General features: G+C 49.6%; 1 protein-coding gene across 16 annotated transcripts in view; it reads right to left on the bottom strand.

Moving 5' to 3' along the window:
- Positions 1–3704: 3704 nt before the first annotated feature.
- Positions 3705–25652, bottom strand: part of rxrba (retinoid x receptor, beta a) — a 77321-nt gene continuing 55373 nt past the window's right edge. For all 16 annotated transcript variants that reach the window (XM_078217609.1, XM_078217599.1, XM_078217604.1 and 13 more), the window contains 5 exons: positions 14954–15083; positions 12141–12273; positions 11127–11218; positions 7888–7993; positions 3705–5871 (listed from right to left, as the gene is read on the bottom strand). In XM_078217609.1, coding sequence (XP_078073735.1) covers positions 5724–5871; positions 7888–7993; positions 11127–11218; positions 12141–12273; positions 14954–15083 — 609 coding nt within the window. In that variant the 3' untranslated portion in view covers positions 3705–5723. The remainder of the gene's footprint in view (positions 5872–7887; positions 7994–11126; positions 11219–12140; positions 12274–14953; positions 15084–25652) is intronic.

The following is a 25652-nucleotide window of genomic DNA, read 5'->3' as shown; positions in this document are numbered from 1 at the left end:
CCAGGATCCCAATGGGATTATGGGCTTGGGGAGTGATTGACAGGTCTCCTCTCGCTCTCTCCCTCTCCGAGGGGACATCTCTGGAATATGGTTTCAAAGCCTGGGCCTGGCCGCAAAGTGCATTGGCTGCAAAGCAGCACTTGTGAAGTATCTTTTTATAGAATCCATACAGTGCAGAAGAGGTCATTCAGTCCATCGAATGTGCACTGATACTCTGGCAGAGTGTTTCACCCATGCCCTCTACCCCGTCCTATCCCTGATACACATTTCCCATGGCGAATCCATCTACCAAACACACCTCATCCATCTACCAAGGACACTAAGGGGCAATTTAGCATGGCCAATCCATCTAACCTGCACATCTTTGGACTGTGGGAGGAAACCGGAGCACCCGAAGGAAACCAAGCAGACATGAGGAGAACGTGCAAACTCCACACGGACAGTGACCCGAGGCCGGAATTGAATCCGGGTCCCTGGTGCTGTGGGACAGCAGTGCCAACCACTGTGCCGCTTTGGAGAGGAGTGCCAACCAGGCATTTAGATGAGCACTTGAAACACCATAGCACACAAGACTACAGACCAATGCTGGGAAAGGGGATTAGGATAGATAGGTTCTTGCTGGCTGGTGCAGGCATGATGGGCCGAAGGGCCTCTTTCTGTGCTGTAAAACTCTGAGTCTACAACTGTTCATCATTCCCATGCACGTGAAAAGAGATGGTGACGTTTTGAGTGAAGTGGTGCAATGGTATCGTCACTGGACGAGTAATCCAGAGACCCAGGATAAAGGTCTGGGAATGTGGGTTCGAATCCCGCCACGGCAGATGGTGAAATTTGAATTCAATACATTTTCAAGAATCTGGAATTAAGAGTCTGATGATGACCATGAACAACCCATCTGCTTCAGTAATGTCTGCTATCCTTACCCGGTCTGGCCTACACGTGACTGCGTGGGTGAGTGTGTGTGTGCGTGGGTGAGTGTGTGTGTGCGTGGGGGGGGGGTGTGAGTGTATGTGGGTGGGGGGGAATGTGTGAGAGTGTGCGTGAGTGTGTATGTGGGGGGGGGTGCGTGTGGGGGTGAGTGCGTGTGGGGGTGAGTGCGTGTGGGGGTGAGTGCGTGTGGGGGTGAGTGCGTGTGGGGGTGAGTGCGTGTGGGGGTGAGTGCGTGTGGGGGTGAGTGCGTGTGGGGGTGAGTGCGTGTGGGGGTGAGTGCGTGTGGGGGTGAGTGCGTGTGGGGGTGAGTGCGTGTGGGGGTGAGTGCGTGTGGGGGTGAGTGCGTGTGGGGGTGAGTGCGTGTGGGGGTGAGTGCGTGTGGGGGTGAGTGCGTGTGGGGGTGAGTGCGTGTGGGGGTGAGTGCGTGTGGGGGTGAGTGCGTGTGGGGGTGAGTGCGTGTGGGGGTGAGTGCGTGTGGGGGTGAGTGCGTGTGGGGGTGAGTGCGTGTGGGGGTGAGTGCGTGTGGGGGTGAGTGCGTGTGGGGGTGAGTGCGTGTGGGGGTGAGTGCGTGTGGGGGTGAGTGCGTGTGGGGGTGAGTGCGTGTGGGGGTGAGTGCGTGTGGGGGTGAGTGCCTGTGGGGGTGAGTGCCTGTGGGGGTGAGTGCCTGTGGGGGTGAGTGCCTGTGGGGGTGAGTGCCTGTGGGGGTGAGTGCCTGTGGGGGTGAGTGCGTGTGGGGGTGAGTGCCTGTGGGGGTGAGTGCCTGTGGGGGTGAGTGCCTGTGGGGGTGAGTGCCTGTGGGGGTGAGTGCCTGTGGGGGTGAGTGCCTGTGGGGGTGTGTTTGTGGGGGGGTGTGTGTGTGGGGGCTGTGAGTGTGGGGGCTGTGAGTGTGGGGGTGAGTGCGTGTGGGGGTGTATGTGTGGGGGGGGGGTGGTGAGTATATGCAATGTGGTTGATTTTCAACATGCCCTCTGAAATGGCCGCTCATTTCAAGGGCAATTAGGGATGGACAATTGATGGCCCCAATCAGCGCTGCCCACATCCCCTGAATGAATAACACGATGGAAAGGCCTCACTCTGGCGATGGTTGCCATTGGACCGGGATCAAGGCGGGCCTAATCGATAAACGAGCGGCTCGGCAGTGTTCCATTCGGAAAACCGGATTGCCGCATTCCGACAAAATGAAAACCTCGAGAATCCCACTGCCCCCGGCCTCGCCTTCCCCGAACACCAGCACAGGAGGAGGCCATTCGGCCTATCATGCCTGTACTGGCTCTCCAAATGAGCATGGTGACTTAGCGCCATTCCCCTGCCTTTTCTGCGTGTCCCCTGCACATCTAACACCCTCTCGATTGAACCTGCCGCCACACTTCCAGGCAGCGCATTCCGGACCCCAACCACTCGCTGTGGGGAACAGTTTTTTCTCACATTATATTTGCTTCTTTCGCAAATCACTTTAAATCTGTGCCCTCTCGTTCTCGATCCTCTCACCAGTGGGAACAGTTTCTTTCCTTATCTACTCTGCCATGTTAAGAGAACTCGTCTCTCCTCAGATTCCTTTGCAAATGATCTTCGATCTGTGCCTTTTCGATTTCGAACACGCCGGTTCGATCCCCCCCTTAACCGTCCGTGGTCTGAGGGGGAACAAGTCCAGCTTCTCCAGACACGCACTGAAGTCCCCCCCCACTGCCCTCCCCCTGGCATCACACTGGTTAATCTCCTCTCGCTCCCTCTGAAAGGACCTTGACATCCCACACAAATGCTGGAAGCAAGCAGGCCAATAAAATCCGGAACAAATTACACACACACACGCATTTGAGCACAGAGACAGCTTTTAACAGGAGCCCAAACATCCAAGACAGGTTCCCCCTTTTCCCTGGGACACACTGTTCCCACCCATATTTCTTTCTTCCTGCCTTTAAGCAAACGTCCATGGAATGTGATCAACAAGCCAAGGGAACGCTGCACTCACTGGCTCCTTGGCTCAGCCCCTTATTCCTGGTGCAGTGCTGCGCTCTAGAGGGCACTGCCAGGATGTCAGCCAGGGTCCCTGCACAGAGAGTGAGAGAGAACCCTGGGATCCAGGCGGACTGGACAATTTAGGTCGGCAGGGCTGGAGAGTTTGGGTGATGGTCAGAGAGGAGAAGGAGAGCGCACACACACATACACACAGGACAAACATAGATATACTCACTCTCACACAGAGACACACACACACACTCTCACACAGACTCTCTCACACACGCACACAGACTCTCTCACACACGCACAGACTCTCTCACACACGCACACAGACTCTCTCACACACGCACACAGACTCTCTCACACACGCACACAGACTCTCTCACACACGCACACAGACTCTCTCACACACGCACACAGACTCTCTCACACACACAGACTCCCTCACACACATAGACTCCCTCACACACACATAGACTCCCTCACACACACATAGACTCCCTCACACACACACAGACTCTCACGCACACACACAGACTCACACGCACACACACAGACTCACACGCACACACACAGACTCACACGCACACACACAGACTCACACGTACACACACAGACTCACACGCACACACACAGACTCCCTCACACATACACACACTCTCACACACGCACACATTCTCTCACACACACATTCTCACACATACACAGAATCTCTCATACACCACAGACTCATACATACACACACACACACACACAGACACACACACACACACACACACACACAGACACACACAGACACACACACAGGGGTGGTGTACGACTTGCAATGGTTTTCATTTTAATGGGTTTGGTAGCAAAATACAAATCTTAAAATGTTACAATGTGATTATTCTGTAAAACATGCTTTAAATATACTCTGAGCCTCAAGAAATCAAAGCTACCTGCAAATGGAACAAACAGCCAATGTAACAGTTGGAAGGAGCACAGCTTCAGAGGGAAGTTTCTCAGCTAGGGGTGTATTTTCCACTCACTGGCCTGAGTCTATGTCACTGAAGCCACTTTCATTAACTTCATCGGATGCGGAACGTCAGCGATGGGGAAAGGAACCCAAGTCATTGCACGCAACACCAATAGGGCTAGATACAGCACGGGATTAGATACAGAGTGAAGCTCCCTCTACACTGTCACCATCAAACACTCCCAGGATAGGTACAGCACGGGGGTTAGATACAGAGTAAAGCTTCCTCTACACTGTCACCATCAAACACTCCCAGGACAGATACAGCACGGGATTAGATACAGAGTGAAGCTCCCTCTACACTGTCCCCATCAAACCCTCCCAGGACAGGTACAGCACGGGGTTAGATACAGAGTAAAGCTTCCTCTACACTGTCACCATCAAACACTCCCAGGACAGATACAGCACGGGATTAGATACAGAGTGAAGCTCCCTCTACACTGTCCCCATCAAACCCTCCCAGGACAGGTACAGCACAGGGTTAGATACAGAGTAAAGCTCCCTCTACACTGTCCCCATCATCACTCCCAGGACAGATACAGCACGGGATTAGATACAGAGTGGAGCTCCCTCTACACTGTCCCCATCAAACACTCCCAGGACAGGTACAGCACGGGATTAGATACAGAGTGAAGCTCCCTCTACACTGTCCCCATCAAACACTCCCAGGACAGATACAGCATGGGGTTAGATACAGAATAAAGCTCCATCTAACACTGACCCCAATAACCACCACCAGGACAGGTACAGCACAGGGTTCAATCCAGAGTAAAGTTCCCTCTGCGCAGTTCCCAATAAACACTCTCTGGACAATACGGCATGGGGTTAGATACAGAGTAAAGCTCCCTCTACACTGTCCCCATCAAACACTCCCAGGACAGGTACAGCACGGGGAGGATTAAATACAAATTGAAGTTCTATATTTTATTCAAGTCCAGCCCCCAAAGACTTACTTTGCTGATATTTTCTCCCACCCAGTGCCAGTAGTTAAATGCTGCCTCTCTGGATGGTGGCTGGAGCTGAGTCAGACCCATTCCCCTGGGCCCCTCACATGCACACAGGGCTGTCTGTTCTGTTGCTGCAGCTTTAAGCCCGGCTGTCAGACACCAGCTTGTGCGGAGGGCCGCAGAGTCGAAGCACTAACAGCGTTTTTATCGTTAACACAGACAGGCAGCTTCATATTCATCAGTAAGCACGCTACAACAGCACCCTACGCTTCTGCCACATACCCCCCTCGCCAGTCTGCGTCAGCCCAAAGCACAGCTTAGTTTAAATAAATAAAAGGGATGAGGATGTCCCCACCGGAGCGGGAGGAAGCGGCGGTGAGCCCCTCCCTCAGCCGCTGGGAACCCTCAGTAGACAGCGAGCGAATCCACTACATGAGGAGCGTGAAGAGGCGACAGACAGAGAGAGAGAGTACGGAGCTCACTAAAGCAATGCGACCGGCAGTCTGGCAGATCCGTGTGGGTTTAGGGGGAATGCACCGGGAGAGTTCAGTTCGGGTTAGAATCGGTGTCCCTGCCCACTTTCCACTGACGTGAGTCTCTCCGCCATCCACCACATTCTTGCCAAGTCCGCCAGGAGTTGCCCTGCTGATGATGGCAGGTTGGGGCAGTGTCCACAGATCCGCGTCAGGGTGGAGTCGCACAGGCGGGGCCCAAAGGCCACACGACTTTGGACAAACCTTCTCGGGTGCATGAGCATCCACTGATTTCTTTTCAGGCCCTCGTGGGAGGGTGGGTGGGAGAGGCAGCGGGGTGCCTGCTGTTTTGTCCCGTTCGTGATCCACCACCAAGACTCCCCTCCCCACTCCACCTCAGGACATCTGGTGCGGTGCCTCCAGCATCTCCATGAGGAAGGTGTCGATGGGAGTGTCTCCGATCAGCTTGAAGAAGAAGAGGTGCTCCAGACACTTGAGTCCGATGGAGCGGAGAGCGGGCAGGCGCAGCAGGAGCTTGGCAAACCTGGTGGTGGGAGGGGAGAGAGACACATGGGTACAAGCAAGGAGGTCAAGTCCTCTCCCAGGACAAGTAGAGCACAGTCACCTCCCACAGCCCGTATCTCTTCATTGCTACAGACCCGTGAGCCACTCCAGAATGCCCATTGTAACCCCGTAACCCCCAGCGATAACCACCCAGTCCCCCATAACCCAGTCCCCAATAATCCTGTTAATGTTCCGCGTAGCCCAATGACCCCGTTAGCACCGTGTACACCCAATGACCCCTGTTAATGTCCCGTGTACACCCAATGACCCCTGTTAATGTCCCGTGTACACCCAATGACCCTGTTAGCGCCCCGTGTACACCTAATAACCCTGTTAGCATCCTGTGTACACCCAATGACCCTGTTAGTGCCTTGTGTAACCCAATAACCTTGTTAGCGCCCTGTGTACACCCAATAACCCTGTTAACGTCCCGTGTAACCCAATGACCCTGTTAGTGCCCCGTGTAATCCAATAACTGTTAGCATCCCGTGTAATCCCAACCCTGTTAGCATCCCGTGTACACCCAATAACCCTTTTAGCACCCCCTATTAACCCTGTTAGCACCCCATATACCCCCAGTGACCCTGTTAGTGCCCCGTATACACCCAATGACCCTGTTAGCACCCCGTGTACACCCAATAACCCTGTTAATACCCCGTGTACACCCAATAACCCTGTTAATACCCCGTGTACACCCAATAACCCTGTTAATACCCCGTGTACACCCAATAACCCTGTTAATACCCCGTGTACACCCAATAACCCTGTTAATACCCCGTGTACACCCAATAACCCTGTTAGTGCCCATGTACACCCAATCAGCACGATTCCACCGCATAACGTGGCCTCCCCCATTTACGTTCCCCATACCCCCTCAATTTACATCCTCATTAAACCATTCTGCTCCCTTGAAAAAACTCCCTCAAGAATCTGCTCCGACCTCCTTCAGCAACAACCCATCTATAATCCCAAATAAATCTCTTCATCGCAAGAAGCACCGTCCACTTAACTCACCTCAAAATCCCTCCCCTCTCCCTCGATAACCCTCCCCTCCCTGCGATAACCTCCCTCCCTCCCGCGAAAACCACCCCTCCTCCCTCCCGGGATAACCTCCTTCCCTCCCCCCAAGATAACCACGCTGCCCCTCGATAACCTCCTTCCCTCCCTCGATAACCTCCCTCCATCCGATAACCACCCTCCCTCCCTCGATAACCACCCTCCCTCCCTCGATAACCACCCTCCCTCAATAACCTCCCTCCCTCCCTCAATAACCTCCCTCCCTCCCTCAATAACTTCCCTCCCTCCCTCAATAACTTCCCTCCCTCCCTCAATAACTTCCCTCAATAACCTCCCTCCCTCCCTCAATAACTTCCCTCCCTCCCTCAATAATCTCCCTCCCTCGACAGCCTCCCTCCCTCCCTCGATAACCTCCCTCCCTCCCTCGATAACCTCCCTCCCTCCCTCGATAACCTCCCTCCCTCGATAACCTCCCTCCCTCGATAACCTCCCTCCCTCCCTCCCTCGATAACCTCCCTCCCTCGATAACCTCCCTCCCTCCCTCGATAACCTCCCGCCCCCTCGATAACCTCCCTTCCTCCATCCGATAACCTCCCTCCCTCGATAACCTACCCAAGAACCTGTCAATCTCAACAAACTCTTCCAACCCGGAATAAAACTCCATAATACACAATTCCAAACCCCAACAATAAACCTCAACCCCTGACTCCCCCCTTAATAAACTCTCCCATCACACTCTCTGAACGCCACCATCCTCCCCACCTAAACGTTCCTTCAGCCCGCACTCCCTGAGCGAAGCCTGCCACAGCCAAGCATCACGAGCAGAGGCTGTTAAGCCACGGGGTCTGAGGTACAGGATGGGTGATCCCAGTGCCTTCCTGAGGAGAAGAAGAAATCTGTCTGAACTCTCTGTCTACTCCACTCCCCGCCCAGAGGGGGGATATGCTCAGTGTGTAACTAAGCCCACAGTCTCACTCACCTGCCCAGCTGATCAGGGTATTTCTGTTTGCAGTAAGATTCGAGAGACGCGTAAACCTTCTCCCGGAGAATTTCCACCTCTGCCGAATTCGAAAGTCCCTTCGCATCTACAGGGTAAGAGAGGAGGGTGTGATCAGGGGTGGATTCACAACCTTGCTATGACCTCATGAACCTGCTGAGCCCCGCACATGCTCCCAGTGGAGGATACGCCCCTGTCTACATCAACGGGGACAAAGTAGAAATGGTCTGGAGCTTCAAGTTTTTAGGTGTCCAGATCACCAACAACCTGTCCTGGTCCCTCCATGCCGCCATTATAGTTAAGAAAGCCCACCGGTGCCTCTACTTTCTCAGGAGGCTAATGAAATTTGGCATTTCAGCTACGACTCTCACCAACTTTTACAAATGCACCATAGAAAGCATTCTTTCTGGTTGTATCACAGTTTGGTATGGCTCCTGCTCTGCAAGGAACTACAAAGGGTCATGAACGAAGCCCAGTCCATCACTCAAACCAGCCTCCCATCCAATGACCCTGTCTACACCTCCTGCTGCCTCGGCAAAGCAGCCAGCATAATTAAGGACCCCACGCACCCTGGACATTCTCTCTTCCACCTTCTTTCGTTGGGAAAAAGATACAAAAGTCTGAGGTCACGTACCAACCGACTCAAGAACAGCTTCTTCCTTGCTGCTGTCAGACTTTTGAATGGACTTACCTTTTATTAAGTTGACCTTTCTCTACACCCTAGCTATGACTGTAATACTACATTCTGCACTCTCTCCTTTCCTTCTCTATGAGCGGTATGTTTTGTCTGCAACGCGTGCAAGAAACAATACTTTCACTGTATGCTAATAAATGTGACAATACTAAATCGAATCAAATCAAAATGATTGAGTTTTTTTGAAGAGGTGACAAAGATCATTGATGAGGGAAGGGCTGTGGGTGTAGTTTATATGGACTTTAGTACGGCGTTTGACAAGACCCTACATGGCAGACAGGTACAAAAATTAAAATCACATGGGATTCAGGGTGGGCTGGCTGGATGGATACAGAACTGGCTCGGTTAAAGACAGAGAGTAGCAGTGGAAGGGTGTTTTTCAGAATGGAGATCTGTAGCTAGTGGTTTAGTTTATTCGGTTATGTGTCAGAAGTAGGCTTACATTAACACTGCAATGAAGTTACTGTGAAAATCCTGTAGTCGCCACATTCCGGCGCCTGTTTGGGTACACTGAGGGAGAATTTAGCATGGCCAATGCACCTAACCAGCACGTCTTTCAGACTGTGGGAGGAAACCGGAGCACCCGGAGGAAACCCACACAGACACGGGGAGAATGTGCAAACTCCGCACAGTCAGTGACCCAAGTCGGGAATCAAACCCAGGTCCCTGGCGCTGTGAGGCAGCTGTGCGAACAACTGTGCCACCATGCCGATGGTGTTCCGCAGGGATCAGTGCTGGGACCTCTGCTGTTTGTAGTATATATAAATGATCTGGAGGAAAATGTAGGTGGTCTGATTAGTAAGTTTGCTAATGGTGCCGGGGATTGCCAGAGGGTAAAACAGAATATAGATAGATTGGAGACTTGGGCACAGAAATGGCAGATTAGTTTAATCTGGACAAATGCGAGGTGATGGATTTTGGAGGATCAAATTTCGGTGTGATTAACTGTAAATGGCAGAACCCTGAGGACCATTAACATACAGAGGGATCTGGGCGTGCAGGTTCACAGTTCCCTAAAAGTGGCAACGCTGGTGGCCTAGGTGATGAAGAAGGAATATGGCCTGCTCGCCTTCATCAGCTGGGACATTGAGTACAAGAGTTGGTAAATCATGTTGCAGCTATATAAAACCTTGGTTAGGCTGCATTAGGAGCATTGCGTACAGTTCTGCTCACCACACTACCCGAAGGACATGGAAGCTTCGGAGAGAGTGCAAAGAAGGTTCACCAGGATGGTCCCGAGGGTGTTGGCAATGAGGAGAGGTTGAATAAACTAGGATTGTTATCACTGGAAAGACGGAGGAGACTGATAGAGGTCTACAAAGCGATGAGAAGCATAGACAGGGTGGATTGTCAGAGGCTTTTTCCTAGGGTGGAAGTGTCAATTACAAAGGGGCACAGGTTCAAGGTGAGAGGGGGAAAGTTTAAGGGAGACGTGCGGGGAAAGTTTTTCACGCAGAGTGGTGGGTGCCTGGAACACACTGCCAGAGGAGGTAGTGGACGCAGGCATATTAGCAGCATTTAAGAGGCATCTGGATGGGTACATGAATAAGGAGGGAACAGAGGGATATGGACCGAATAAGGGCAGAAGGTTTTTTTTTAGTTTAGTTATGGCATCATGATCGGCATGGGCTTGGAGGGCCGAAGGGCCTGTTCCTGTGCTGTACTTTTCTTTGTTCTTTATTAATCAAGGATGGGCAACAAATGCCAGCCTTGTCAGCGACCCCCACCTCCCAAACAAGAATAAGGAAAATAAATATGCATTTTATATATTTGATATGCACCTTTATATGCAGGGGCCGATCCCGGTCAGGCAAAAAGACCGTCTCCAGGCATTGCCACTTTTTTTTACCAAAAAATGTGGTGGACAACAGTTGGTTATTTTTCATGGTTAAGTCTTGACCAATCAGAGCTGTCTAACCAACCAACCAAACCACGCCCTTTTTTCGTACACTATAAACTGTTGCTCCCTTTGAAATTTGGTATTCTTGCGTTTGTCCTGATGAGTGCAAGACAAAAAGTTTTGACTGCATATCCTTTCAGATGCCGATGGATTGGCTGTAGCACTCCCGAAACTTAGTCTGCCAACACTCTCTGTGACAAAAGGAGCAGCGCTCCGAAAGCTAGTGGCTTTTGCTACCAAATAAACCTGTTGGACTTTAACCTAGTGTTGTGAGACTTCTTACTGTGTTTACCCCAGTCCAACGCCGGCATCTTCACCTCAAATTAATTCCACCAACGCACACAGCAGCGAGACAGACAGTGCTAACACAGCAAGGACAGAATTCCCCCCGAGTGTGGGCCAGCCCACTCTGACCTGCGTGTCGACAGGTTTGCTTCCCACTGCTCTTGACTGAGTGGTGAAGTGCCATTTTGTGAGAGAGCTATAGACTCGCTCATCGCTCTGCTCTCCCCCTGGCTTCCTGTCCTAACCCTAACCCCGCACAGTCTCAGAGGGAGTTCACTGACTGCTACTCCTTCACTAAAAACTGCTACCCAACTTGGGCTTGATGTTAAGAGTTCCACATACCAGGATTAAAGAGGATGATCGCCCGGAGGCAGCCCAGCTCCGTCTTGTCCATCTCCATGTCTCTCATCTTGGAGACCAGCTCGGTCAGAACCCTGCGGGGAGAATGGAGAAGGCAATACATCACAGGTTCTAATCTGTGGAGATATGTATGTACTGACATGCAAGTACTCTGATGCATTCACCCCAACTATCTCATAAAACACTCCCAGGTACAGGGCAGAGTTAGATACAGAGTAAAGCTCCCTCTACACTGTCCCCATCAAACACTCCCAGGACAGGTACAGCACGGGATTAGATACAGAGTGAAGCTCCCTCTACACTGTCCCCATCAAACACTCCCAGGACAGGTACAGCACAGTGTTAGATTTCCACTCTATCTGACGAAGGAGCAGCGCTCCGAAAGCTAATGGCATTTGCTACCAAATAAACCTGTTGGACTTTAACCTGGTGTTGTTAAAACTCTTACCCCATCAAACACTCCCAGGACAGGTACAGCACGGGGCTAGTAAATATCCTACAATACCTCGCCCCCAAAAAAGGGTGCTGTAATTCCGACTCGAGTCAAGCAGCCTTTTGCTGCATCAACCCAACGTTTAACATTCCCCAACATCTGGCTGAGATCTCCCAGTGAGATAACTCTAAGATACAAATTATAGGCAATTATATCTGGTGTTCACCTGATCCTTACCTGGTCTGGCCTGCATGTGACTCCAGATCCACAGCAACGTTAACTGCCCTCTGTTAAGCCCACTTTGTGACTTTCAAGGGACAAATACATGAATAGGATGGGACTGGAGGGATCCGGCCCCCCGAAGGGTAGGGGGTTTAGTTCAGTTTGGGCAACATGGTCGGTGCAGGCTTGGTGGGCCGAAGGGCCTGTTCCTGTGCTGTAATTTCCTTTGTTCAAGGGCAACTAGGGATGGGTGCAAATGCTGGCCCAGCTAGTGATTTCCACATCCAAGGAAAGAATAAATAAATAAATAAATACGTGGGCTCAATGCCACCCTGTCCCACCTGTCGAAGATGGCTCCAACGCCAGCGCTGTGCGCACTGTTGCGGTGTACGTGGAGTCCAGTGGCAAGCAGGATCCCGTCCCTCACGGTTATCGATCGGTGTGAGAACGAAGCGATGAGGAGCTCATTCCAACCTGGAGGGGTGAGACAAGTCAGAATGTCAGGAAGCAGCAGACACCAAGGGTTGGGGGGGGGGGGGGAGCGGAAATGTAGGGGCAGAAATGTGTGCATTTGGAACGGCAGCAGAGTGGTAATCTCACTAGGCTCGGGATCCAGATGGCTGGGCAATTGCTCTGGAGACATCAGTTCAAAACCCACCACAGCAGCTGAGGGAATTTAATCGTATTTTTCTTTATTCTTCCATGTGGGCGTCGCTGGCTGGGCCGGCATTTGTTGCCCATCCTGAATTGTTCCATGAACCGAGTGTCTCGTTCGGCCATTTTCAGAGGGGCAGTTAAGAGACAACCACGTTGTTGTGGGTCTGGAGTCACTTGTAGGCCAGACCGGGTGAGAACGGCAGATTTCCTTCCCCAAAGGGACATTAGTGAAGCCGATGGAATTTTACAACAATCAATGATAGCTGTCGTGGTCATCATTATTGAGACTAACTTTGCAATTTCAGATTTTATCAATTGAATTTAAATTCTACCAGCTGCCATGGTGAGATTTGAACCCGTGTCTCCCCAGAGTATTTAGCCTTGGCCCTAAAGGATTACAAGTTCAATGACATTATTTTAAAAATATATTCTATTCTGTAAGGGGAAAAAAATTATAATGGGTCAGTAAAGATTTTTAAACCATTAGACATTAAGGCACTGACAGAACTGCCAGCATTGAGTTAAATGACTTTAAAACAGAATTATAAGCTAACAAGAAGGCAGTTTATATACATATGACACGCAGTAAGAGATTTAAACAAGTGATTATGATTTAAAAGCATATACGCTGATATTTTGAATGTATTGATGTATTTTTAAGAATCATTGTTCATTTTAGCCAAAGTCAGATTGCTGCAAAGCATCATGGTAAAGGGCATTAGGACAGAGCCATGTTCTAAGGGAATGCTGAAAGCTTGGAAATTTGCAAGATTTGTCAGCAGAGTTTGTAATGGTAAGAACATTCAGAACATTTAATCAAACTTCATGAATAGGGTTTATTCACTGTCCAGATAAGATGGATGCATGCCCAGACGTGGAACCATGTATTAATCTGGTTTGGCAGTAGGGGAACTTATGGGAACGCTCACTTTGAATTTTGTGGCTAGCAAAGGAGGTTACAAGGCAACAGAGGAAGCTGAGTTAGCCAAAAGGGGAGAAGTGTCTAGGTTTTAAGGATTAATGAAATGCCATTATGCCAGAGGGTAAGATGCATTTGGCTAAAGTGTATGATGGGTATTTTTGTTGATTTATGTATATTGAAGATGACAGATTTAAAGCTAACGAAAGGCAGGAGTAATTGATAAGAAAATCTATAATTGATCTGTTTTGAATTGTATATGTTAGAAGTTATTGAAGAGGTCTAGCTACTCCACCGCTGGAGCTGCCCTGACCCTTTGATGGTTTCTTCTAGCAGTCACTGTCAGGATAAAGGTTACCTCTTTAAACTGAGACACTAGCTTCATGAGTCTTGTATCGTGTGAAATTTCTGACGATACCTGGCCATCTCAAAACCCCACCAACTTACTGCTAATGCGCAGTCACCTTGCTTGCTCCAAAACCCAATTCAAGCACAAATTGAATCCAATTCAAGATCCCCACAGGAGGGACATACAAGATCTAAGCTGACAAGTAAAGGCATTGCACCCCGTCTTAACCTTAGCCAGAAGGCCGTGACCACCATTTCCCCTGTTGAAGGCAAATACAATTAATTGACCTGGAATAAAACACTCGCGTCACTGATAGCAACGATGATATTTACCAAATTGTTGTAAAAATCCATCTGATTCACTAATGTCCCTTTAGGGAAAGAAGTCTGCCGTCCTTATTGGCAGCACGGTGGCACAGTGGTTAGCACTGGGGTCTCTCAGCTCCAGGGACTCCTGTTCAATTCGGCCTTGGGTGACTGTGTATAGTTTGCGTGGGTTTCCTCCGGGTGCTCTGGTTTCCTCCCACGCTACAAGATGTGCAGGTTAGCTGGATTGGCCATGCTAAATTGCCTATTATTGTCCCAAGATATGTAGGTTAGGTGAGAAATGTGTGGAGTTATGGGGATAGGACATGGGTAAGATACTGTCAGAGAGTCAGTGCAGACTTGATGGGCCGAACAGCCTCTTCTGCACAGTAGGGATCCTATGATTCTATTCTATGGTTCTCGGACTCGTGGACCCACAGCTCGCAGTGGAACCATGTGGGGAGTTGCAAGTTATCCATCAGCTCCAAGGGATATTAGGGCTGAGGTTTCGGGATAATTTAAGGATCACAGCTAAGGGGTTTCTTTTATTAATAAGTCATCATTGAGGGAATCTGAGGTAACTCAGGCTAAGCAGTCAAGCATTGTGCGGTGTCATTACACTGGTTTACAGCTCGTGCGTGAGGGCATTGGGAGTTTTTCTGTAAACAAACAAAGTTTGCGTTGAGCCTAAACCCTGTGTCCGTGTAATTTTGCCCTTTATAAAAAACCTAAAGTTAAGAACGAACAGTCAGGAGAAACAGGAAAGCAGAAAGGAAACAAAATATGCCTGATGTGATGCTAACACTCGCCGCCGACCCGCCTTTACTGGTACCAGGAGACAAAGGGCAGCCGCCAAGCACTGGTGTGACGTGAAGACATCTTTCCTGCACCCGCTCACCGCCCACTCCCCACCCCAAGCCTCACCTGCTCTCAACAGGATGACCTGATCGTCCAGCGGGAGTTCGGAGAAGTGTGGGATCCGCTTTGCCCACTCCACCAGGGTGAAGAGCTGCTTGTCAGCCGCCTGGCAGATGTTTGTCACCGGGTCGTTGGGCTGTGGGGGAGGAGTGGGGGCAGAGGGGGGGTGGGTTGGGTGAGGGATGAAGGAAGAAAGAAAGATAGCCATGGTTACACAGCGTTTCGAGGCGTTTCATGCAGTGAGCGACCTTTCACCTCAGGACATCCCAAATCTCTCTGCAGCCAATCCAATCGGGAGAGCGGTCAGTCGCTGCCCGTGAGGCGGCGGGCCAATTTGCGCACAGCAAGATCCCACAAAGAGAGAAGGTAATCACCACCGGATTAGTGCATTTTAAAAGGTATTGCCTAGACGATGTCATTCTGGAGAGTCAGACGAAGAGATGAACATTGGCCCAGGACACTGGGGAGAACTCCCCCCACCCCCTTCCCGGTCTTCGTAAAACATCTTAGCCATGGGATCTTTAACTGCCTTGTTTCTGACACCTCATCTGAGAGGCAGTACCTCTTCTGACAGTGCTGCACTCCCTCAGTACTGACCCTCTGACAGTGCTGCACTCCCTCAGTACTGACCCTCTGACAGTGCTGCACTCCCTCAGTACTGACCCTCTGACAGTGCTGCACTCCCTCAGTACTGACCCTCTGACAGTGCAGCACTCCCTCGGTACTGACCCTCTGACAGTGCTGCACTCCCTCAGTACTGACCCTCTGACAGTGCTGCACTCCCTCAGTACTGATCCTCTGACAGTGCTGCACTCCCTCAGTACTGATCCTCTGACAGCGTTGCACTCCCTCAGTACTGCACCGGGGGCTGCTAGCCCAGGTTCTGTGCTCGCGTCTTGTACTTGTACTCACCACACAGGGGAGGCATGCTATCCACTTGATGACAGACATCTAACAAAACGAGAACATATTCTCCTTCAACTTTCCCCACTGAGCACGCCTTGCTCTTCAGTCTGGCCTCCCCTATGTTCAGGTTCGCGGCCTGTGCAACTTGAAGCGATAACGTTCTGCTTCGGAGGCCACGAGTGTGAACCGCTGTCCCACAGTTCAGAGGTAGCTGCCTCATAGTGACCAACACACCCCACCATTCTAGGCCAAAGGCTTTCCCCAAAGGCAGTGAGGTGAATGATCAGCCAATCTAGTTTTTGGCATGAGAAAAGTTGGCTAAAGTAGATAAGAGGGACGAAGACCTCACCCTGTATTCTCTTATTTATAAAATATATCGATATGCTCACTCCTATCTCTAAAAATGTAAAACTGGGCAAAGACCTAAAATGGTCGAATCCGTCTGTGATCCTCGAACAAAAGAAGCTATCCGGCAGTCTCAGGGAAACTCGTGCCTCGTTTTCTCTGAAGAGCCACTAATGACACATGGTGGACGCACAGAGCAAATTCAAAGAGAGCCATACAAAGGCCATCTGCATTTCACTACACTGCTGACCAATAGGAGTCTGCTGGTCTGCTAAGCCAAAGGATCCACATGAAACAATATTTTTATTCTCTGTGGTCTCTGCATTGTAAATCTTTCTTTTTTCTATTTTTTTTTAATTATATGAATGCAGAGAAGGCAAAACTGCCACCCCACCTCGCACTTTGAGTGGGGAGAGAGGGTGAGATAAGGGGACGGTTGTTGAGCCATGGGGGATATGCTGCTGCCCTGAACAAGGCCGAGGCCTGTTTCTTTCCACAGGCTGTGTGGCAGCATTCAGGCCTCATGGGACAGATGATTAAGACAACATCAGGGGAAAAGAAACAATGACAAACATTTAAAGGAGCCTCGCATGTTAAAACTCAGCCCGAGCCACACGGCTGCCATTGCTGGATCGGGGACCCCAAAATCCCATCGCTTGACCCCCCCCAATCAGGCCCACAGTTCAGGGATCCTGTATCTCCAGCTGCTTGCGATTAATTATCCACGCTACTCGAACTATCTCCTTTCCTCTGCTTTCCAGGGCAGCCGGCTGTTTCCCTGCTTCTGAAGCGACGCTGCAGGGATTTCACATCATCCTCACCAGTGAGCGGTGACCCACCCGTGCAGCAGCGGTATGTGCTCAGCACCATTGCAGAGAGAACACAATGCATTGCCACAGGAAAAGAAAGCCCACGATTGACTTCAGGAATCGTAGTGGAGGATATGCCCCTGTCTAGAGTGGAAATGGTCGCGCACTTCAAGTTTTTAGGTGTCCAGATCACCAACACCCTGTCCTGGTCCCCCCATGCCGACACTATGGTTAAGAAAGCCCACCAATGCCTCTACTTTCTCAGGAGACTAAGGAAATTTGGCATGTCAGCCTACATCTCACCGATTTTTACAGAACCACCATAGAAAGCATTCTTTCTGGTTGTATCACAGCTTGTTATGGGTCTTGCTCTGCAAGGAACTACAAAGGGTCATGAACGTAGCCCAGTCCATCATGCAAACCAGCCTCCCATCCATTGACTCTGTCTACACTTCCCGCTGCCTCAGAAAAGCAACCAGCATAATTAAGGATCCCACGCACCCCGGACATTCTCTCTTCCACCTTCTTCCGTTAGGAAGAAGGTACAAAAGTCTGAGGTCACATACCAACCAACTCAAGAACAGCTTCTTCCCTGCTGCCATCAGACTTTTGAATGGACCTACCTCACATTAAGTTGATCTTTCTCTGCACCCTAGCTATGACTGTAACACTACATTCTGCACTCTTTCCTTTCCTTCTCTATGAACGGTATGCTTTGTCTGTATAGCGCGCAAGAAACAATACTCTTCACTGTAGGTTAATACATGTGACAATAATAAATCAAATCAAATCATCAGCTGACTCAGCCACGCAACTGCAAAAACATACACCAACTTTTAAATCAGTGATCATTTGGGTAGCAGAGTGGTTAGCACTGCTTCCTCACAGCACCAGGGACCTGGGTTCAATTCCGACCTCGGGTCACTGTTTGTGCAGAGTCTGCACGTTCTCCCAGTGTCTGCGTGGGTTTCCTCCCACAGTCCAACGATGTTGCACATTAGGTTGATTGGCCATGCTAAACTGACCATTAGTGTCCCATGATGTGTAGGCTGGGGGATTAGTGGGGTAAATATGTGGGGTTACGGGGATGGCGTTGGGTAAGATGCTCTTCGGAGGGTTGATGCAGAGTCAATGGGCCGAATGGCCTCCTCCTGCACTGGGGATTGTATGAATTTAGTTACAATATTCAAAACTGGCATGTTGGTGAAGCTTCCAGGCTGCATTACCTGCTAAAAGGAGCTCCTCGATGTGAGGGAACTGAGTTCGCTCAGATTGATTCATGAGGAAGGCTAGATTTGTATCCACTGGAGTTTGGAAGAGTAAGAGGTGCCTTGATTGAATCATTATAAGATCCTCAGGGGTACAGACAGGGTGGATGTGGAGAGGATGTTTCCTCTTGTGGGGGAATCTAGAACTCAGGGTCATTGTTTAAAAATAAGGGGTCACTTGTTTAAGATAGAGATGAGGAGAATTTATATTTCTCTCAGAGGGTTGTGAATCTCTGGGAGTCTCTTCCTGAAAAGACAGTGGAAGCAGAGTCCTTGAATATTTTTAAGGCAGAGGTAGATAGATTTTTGATTAACGAGGGGGTGAAAGGTTATCGGGGGTCGGCAGGAATGTGGGTTTTGAGGTTACAATCAGAGCAGCCATGAGGGTGGGCACGGTGGCACAGTGGTTGGCACTGCTGTCTCACAGCACCAGGGACTTGGGTCACTGTCTGTGTGGAGTTTGCACGTTCGCCCCGTGTCTGCGTGGGTTTCCTCCGGGTGCTCTGGTTTCCTCCCACAGTCCAAAGATGTGCGGGTTAGATGGATTGGGAGATCAACAGGGTAAATACATGGGGTTACGGGGATAAGGACTGGGTGGGATTGTTGTCGGTGTAGGCCCGATGGGCCAAATGGCCTCTTTCTGCACTGCAGTGATGCTCTGATCAGCAGGCTCAAGGGGCCGAGTGGCCTATTCCTGCTCCTAATTAATACGTTCTTATGTATATTGGTAAATTAATGGTCAGTAAAACTGGATGCTTGGGAGGGATCATCATAAAGGAGTTGAGTTAATAATAGTAGACACATGGTCAGTAAACCTGCCCCTCGACCACAAAATCCTACTTCTTTTTGTTCCATGAGATCATTGTCCCAGATTTTCCCCTTTGTCCTTCCTCCCTCCACACCCTCCCTGCAACTTTGGTGACAGCATAAAAGCCAGCACATTTCTCCCCACCTTCAGCAAGCAACTGCAAAACCTACTGGAAGCCCGAGGGTTATTCCACTCAAAATGTTAACTCTGCTTCTCTTGCCACAGTTGCTGCCAAACCTGCGGAGGATTTCCAGCACTTGCTGCTTTTACTTCAGTGACACTGGGCGCTGGGGAAGGTTACTGAGTGACAGGGTTTGAGTTAGTCACAGGACTGAATGAGTGTGAGGAAGCTGGATTAAGATCTATGTAGAACAAGTCCATTAGAAAAGAGACTCGCCTGGGAGTGTAGAAGACGCTTTACTCCGTATCTAACCCCGTGCTGTACCTGTCCTGGGAGTGTTTGATGGACACAGTGTAGAAGACGCTTTACTCTATATCTAACCCCGTGCTGTACCTGTTCTGGGAGTGTTTGATGGGGACAGTGTAGAGGGAGCTTTACTCTGAATCTAACTCTGTGCTGTACCTGTCCTGGGAGTGTTGGATGGACACAGTGCAGAGGGAACTTTACTCTGTATCTAACCCCGTGCTGTACCTGTCCTGGGAATGTTTGATGGGGGACAGTGTAGAAGGAGCTTTACTCTGTATCCAAACACGTGCTGTACCTTTGCTGGGAGTGTTTGATGGGGACAGTGTAGAGGGAGCTTTATTCTGTATCTAACCTGTGCTCTGAGAACCATGGACGTCATCATACTGACTTAGTGTGCTAAAAATCCACAACTAAAAAGACATTAGACTGGAATAAAGAAGTGCCTCTCACTTCAATTGGGCAGGGAAGAGTAATTATGCCCACTGTGCATTAGGCCAGACTTAGTATGTGCATGCATCAGCGAGTTAATAAACTTCCCCTGCTGGTGTTACCTCCATTTAATTAAATGCAGACATAGATGCAGACCCCCTATTCTTCAGATAGGGATCTTTGCAAGTTGTGGTCTCCACTCTGTTGGATGACAGCTTAAAAGCTGCCCATTGGTAAGACATTCAACCAAAGCCATGCTTGATTTGGGAAGTGGTGGGACTTGCTCTTGTGCTAAGTGATACTGGGAGGGAGAGCTGAGGGAGCTCTACTCTGCACTTGACCGTGCCTCATGAATTACACATGCTTGATGTTGGCACTGAAGATGTTGGGTGAAGGTGCCCCCTTCCTCGTTCCACTGCCCATCATACAGGGGAGTACCAGGCAATCAACTTCAGACTGTCAAAATCCACCGGAAGCCCAAGATCAACTCAAAAATATTCATTCTTTCACAGGATGTGGGCGTCACTGGTTAGAACCAGCATTTATTGCCCATCCCTCATTGCCCCGGGAAGGTGGTGGTGAGCTGCCTTCTTGAGCCACTTCATTCCCTGTGGTGTAGGTACACCAACAATGCTGTTAGGGAGGAAGTTCCCCGATTACGATCCTGCGATAGTGTGGAACTTGATATGTTTGCAACAACACTCATGAAGCTCGACACCATCCAGGACAAAGCTTGATTGTTAACCCTTCCACAAATATTCACTCCTTCCATCACCGACGCACAGTAGCAGTGTGTACCATCTGCAAGTTGCACTGCAGGAACTCACCAAGCCTTAGGCAGCACCTTCCAAACCCATGACCACTACCATCTAGAAGGACAAGAGCAGCAGATACCTGGGAACGCCACCACCTGGAGGTTCCCCTCCAAGCCACTTACCATCATGACTTGGAAATATATCGGCTGTTCCTTCACTGCCGCCGGGTCAAAATCCTGGAACTCTCTCTCTCTAACAGCACAGTGGATGTACCTACACCACAAGGACTGCAGCGGCTCAAGAAGACCACCTTCTCAAGGGGCAATTAGGGATGGGGAATAAATGTTGGGCCCAGCCAGCGACACACAGATCCCATGAATGAAATTTTTAAAAATTAGGATTACTGTAGATGTATGTGAACATGTGGAGTGTGGCAAATAAGTTTGTTGAGCTGCAGGTGCAGGCAACCAGGTCGGAATATGAAGTTATGGCATCAATGGAAAGGAGAAGATCTGGCTGCTACATTGCTGAACACGGTGCTCGTGGAAGACAGGGAAGGACTAAAAGGAGGAGAGGTGTTAGATCGCTGAAGGATAACATTCCATAGTCATAGGATCATAGTCATAGAGGGCAGAAAAGTCCCTTCAGCCCATCGAGACTGCACCAACAATAACTACCACTAAAGGCACGCTAATCCCATTTGCCAGCACTTGTCCCATAGCCTTGAATGGTATGATATTTCAAGTCCCTGTACTCCAACACAATGATGACAGCAAATATGGGAATCAAATTCCTCTGGGATGTACAGCCAGCAAGGCTTTTTAAGAACTGCTTTTACCAAGTCAGAGCAGAGGTCAGAAGGATATGCTGAAAGGCTCCAAGAGCCGTGTCTATCTCTCTCGGAAATATTGCCGTATAACCAGCCTCAGAAAAAGAAATCTACTGCGCACCAAGGTCGTTTGGGGACAAAACATGCTCCTGATTACCTGTCTGGTTAATTCTTCATGATCTGAAGGTGAACACAGTGGGACTCCTGCAGTATTGGCAAAACGCACGCTCACTAAATTCACCAAAAAAAAATCCTGTTGCAGCCAGATCTTGAGTGACAAATTAGGTAAATTACCCCTTCTCATGTGGTCGTAACAAAAGGAGAAGGATCAATCCAGGGTAAAAATAATGGCGTGAGGGAGGGCCAATTTTAATGGGGAGTGAACGAATCTGACCTGTTCACCTATCTCCTCTGTTAATCCCTGCTGAGGCCTGGCTCGTATTCTGAGGGCGATGGAGTACAAAGGTTTGTGCACTGGTGAGATCGCAGTGAGAGCACCCAGTTGTAGATTCTCCAACAATGTCCGACAAGAGGAAGTATCCTCTCCACATCCACCCTGTCAACACCCCTCAGGATCTTAAAGAGGAATAGATATTGGCATTGGAGGCAGGTCGGAGAAGTTTAACTAGGCTGATTCAGAGGATGAATGAGGTATCTGGGGAGCAGATGGACCTATACTCACTGGAGTTTTGAAGAATGAGAGATGGTCTTACTGAAACATTGAACAAAGAACAGTACAGCACAGGAACAGGCCCTTCGGCCCACCAAGCTTGCATTGACACATGACATCTTTCTAAACTGAAGACTTTTTGCCTCTACGGGGTCCATATCCCTCTGTTCCCTGCCTATTCAAGTATCTGTCAATATGCCTCTTAAATGTTGCTATTGTATCTGCTTCTATCACCTCCTCTGGCAGCGCACTTACCACCCTCTGTGTAAAAACCTGCCTCTCACATCTCCATTAAACTTTCCCTCTTTTACCTTAAACCTATGTCCCCTAGTAATTGACATTTCTACACTGGGAAAAAGACTCCGACTATACAGTCTACCCATGCCTCTCATAATTTTGTAAACTTCTATCAGGTCGCCCCTCAGCCTCTGACGTTCAAGTGAAAACAAACCAACTTTGTCCAATCTCTCCTCATAGCTAATGCCCTCCAAACCAGGCAACATCCTGGTAAACCTTTCTGTACCCTCTCCAAAGCCTCTACATCCTTCTGGTAGTGTGGCAACCAGAACTGTGCGCAATATTCCAAATGTGGCCGAACTAAAGTTCTATACAGCTGCAACATGACTTTGCCAATTTTTGTACTCTGTGCTCTGGCTGATGAAGGCAAGAATGCTATACACCTTCTTGACCACCTTATCCACCTGTATTGCCATTTTCAGGGAACTGTGACCCTGTACGCCTAGATCTCTCTGTACGTTAATGCTTCTAAGGGTTCTGCCATTTACGAATTCTAAGTTAAAGTTTATGAGTGTCACAAATAGGCTTACATTAACACTGCAATGGAGTTACTGTGAAAATCCCCTTGTCGCCACACTCTGGTGCCTGCTTGGATACTGAGGGAGAATTTAGCATGGCCAATGCACCTAATCAGCACGTCTTTCGGACTGTGGGAGGAAACCGGAGCAGCCGGAGGAAACCCACGCAGACATGGGAAGAATGTGCAGACTCCGCACAGACAGTGACCCAAGTTGGGAATTGAACCAGGATCCCTGGTGCTGTGAGGCAGCACTGCTGATCACTGTGCCACCGTGAAGGGGCTTGACAGGGTGTTTCCCCTCATGGGGGGGGGGGGGGGTGTATGTGTAGAACTAGAGCATGTAAGATGGAGGCGAGGAAGGGATATCTTCTCTTGGATGGTCGTTAAGTGTTTGGAATTCTCTTTCCCAGAGACCAGAGGAGTTGGTTCACTGAATACGTACAAGGCTGAGACAAGATAGATTTCTGATCTAGAGGGAAGCTGAGGGTTATGTGGCGAATGGGTGTACGCAGGTCACAATCACATCAGCCATGGTCTTATTGAATGGCTTGAGGGGCCGAATGGCCTACTCCTGCTGCCATTTTTCATGTTCTGACTGAGATTTCTCAGGAAGGATGGAGAGGGACTAACACACTCAACCCAGAGGTCTGAAGTCAGCTGCCTGAAACATGACATTAATCTTTAGGTTGACAGCTATTGAGAACACTCTCAATTTACTCAGTGGAACAATAATGGACCAATGGGTTCGATCTGCAGGGTCAGAGAAGGAAATTAGAGTCTCTCCCCTCCTTCCATCTTGATGGATGTGGCACATGGAATTCCGCAGCACTGCATCCTGAAATTATTCCCAAAACCCCTGTGCTTGTTGTTGTCCCAATGGCGGCCATGCTGGATATCTGAGGGAGCTGCTCGACGTAAAGCTAGGAATACTGTGGCAAGTAACTCACCGCCTGACTCCCCAAAGCCTGTCCACCATCTACAAGGCACAAGTCAGGAGTGTGATGGAATACTCCCCACTTGCCTGGATAGGTGCAGCTCCAACAACACTCATGAAGCTCGACACCATCCAGGACAAAGCAGCCCACTTGATTGGCACCACATCGACAAACATCCACCGACGCTCAGCAGCAGCAGTGTGTACAATCTACAAGATGCACTGCATCAATTCACCAAAGATCCCTGGACAGCACCTTCCAAACCCACAACCACTTCCATCGAGAAGGACAAGGGCAGCAGCTACATGGGAAACACCACCACCTGCAAATTCCCCTCCAAGCCACTCACCATCCTGAATTGGAAATATGTCACTGTTCTTTTGCAGTCGCTGGGTCAAAATCCTGGAATTCCCTCCCCAATGGCATTGTGGGTCAACCCACAGCACACGGACTGCAGCAATGCAAGAAGGCAGCTCACCACCACCTTCTCCAAGGGCAACTAGGGATGGGCAATAAATGCTGGCCGAGCCAGCAAAGCCGATGTCCCATGAATGAATTTAAAAAACGCAACCCAAGATCCCACTCTTCCTGGGGGCGACGGACAACAGGACAATCCGGAGAGAATACAGAGTCATATATGGCACAGAGAGAGGCCTTTCAGCCCATCATTCTGGCCCGGTCAAATAAAAAGAGAATAAAAAGAAACTAACTACTCATTCTATTCCCATTTCAATAGAATAGAATCCCTACAGTGCCATTTGGCCCAACGAATCTGCACCGCCTCTCCAAAGATCAACTAGAACCATCCCATATTCCCACACATTTAACATGACTAATTCCCTAACCTACACATTGTGGGACACTAAGGGATAATTTATTATGGCCAATCCATCTAACCCGCGCATCTCTGGACTGTGGGAAGAAACTGGAGCACCCGAAGGAAACTTTTTTCCAGCTACTGGTCCGGAGCCGTGCAGGTTCCAGTATTTCAGATACAGATCCAGGTACCTTTACAATGACTTGAGCATTTCAGCCTCAACCACCAACTTAGGCAGTGAATTCCAGACACCCACCACCCTCTGGGTGAAAAGGTTTTCCCTCATGTCCCCTTTAATCCTTCTGCCAATCACCTTAAATCTATGCCCCCTCGTAACTGAACCTCTCAGCCAGGGGAAACAAGTCTTTTCTGTCTATCCTGTCCGGACCCTTCATAATTCTGTCCACCTTAATTAGATCACCCTTTAGCCTCCCCTGTTCTAATGAAAACAATCCCAGGCTCTCTCTCATCATAGCTGCAATAATTAATTTTATCTTTAGTTCCTTGAGTGGCATGGTGGCACAGTGGTTAGCACTGCTGCCTCACAGCACCAGGGACCTGGGTTCGATTCCCGGCTTGGGTCACTGTCTGTGTGGAGTCTGTATTTTCTCCCCGTGTCTGCGTGGGTTTCCTCTGGGTGCTCTGGTTTTCTCCCACAGTCCAAAAGACATGCTGGTTAGGTATACTGGTCATGCTAAAATTCTCTCTCAGTGTACCCGAACAGATGCTGGAGTGCGGCGACTAGGGGATTTTCACGGTAACTTCATTGCGGTGTTAATATAAGCCTGCTTGTGATACTAATAAATAAACAAACAAACAAACGCTACTTATCCTTTATCCTCCACCTTTGCCTTGCACCATCATTCCTTGTCATCATTTAATCTCTCCTG

This window comes from Mustelus asterias, chromosome 8 (assembly GCF_964213995.1).
Source record: "Mustelus asterias chromosome 8, sMusAst1.hap1.1, whole genome shotgun sequence".
In the NCBI taxonomy this organism is placed as follows: Eukaryota; Metazoa; Chordata; class Chondrichthyes; order Carcharhiniformes; family Triakidae; genus Mustelus; species Mustelus asterias.
Note: the sequence above shows the minus strand (reverse complement) of the source record. Positions and strands in the feature narration are given on the sequence as shown.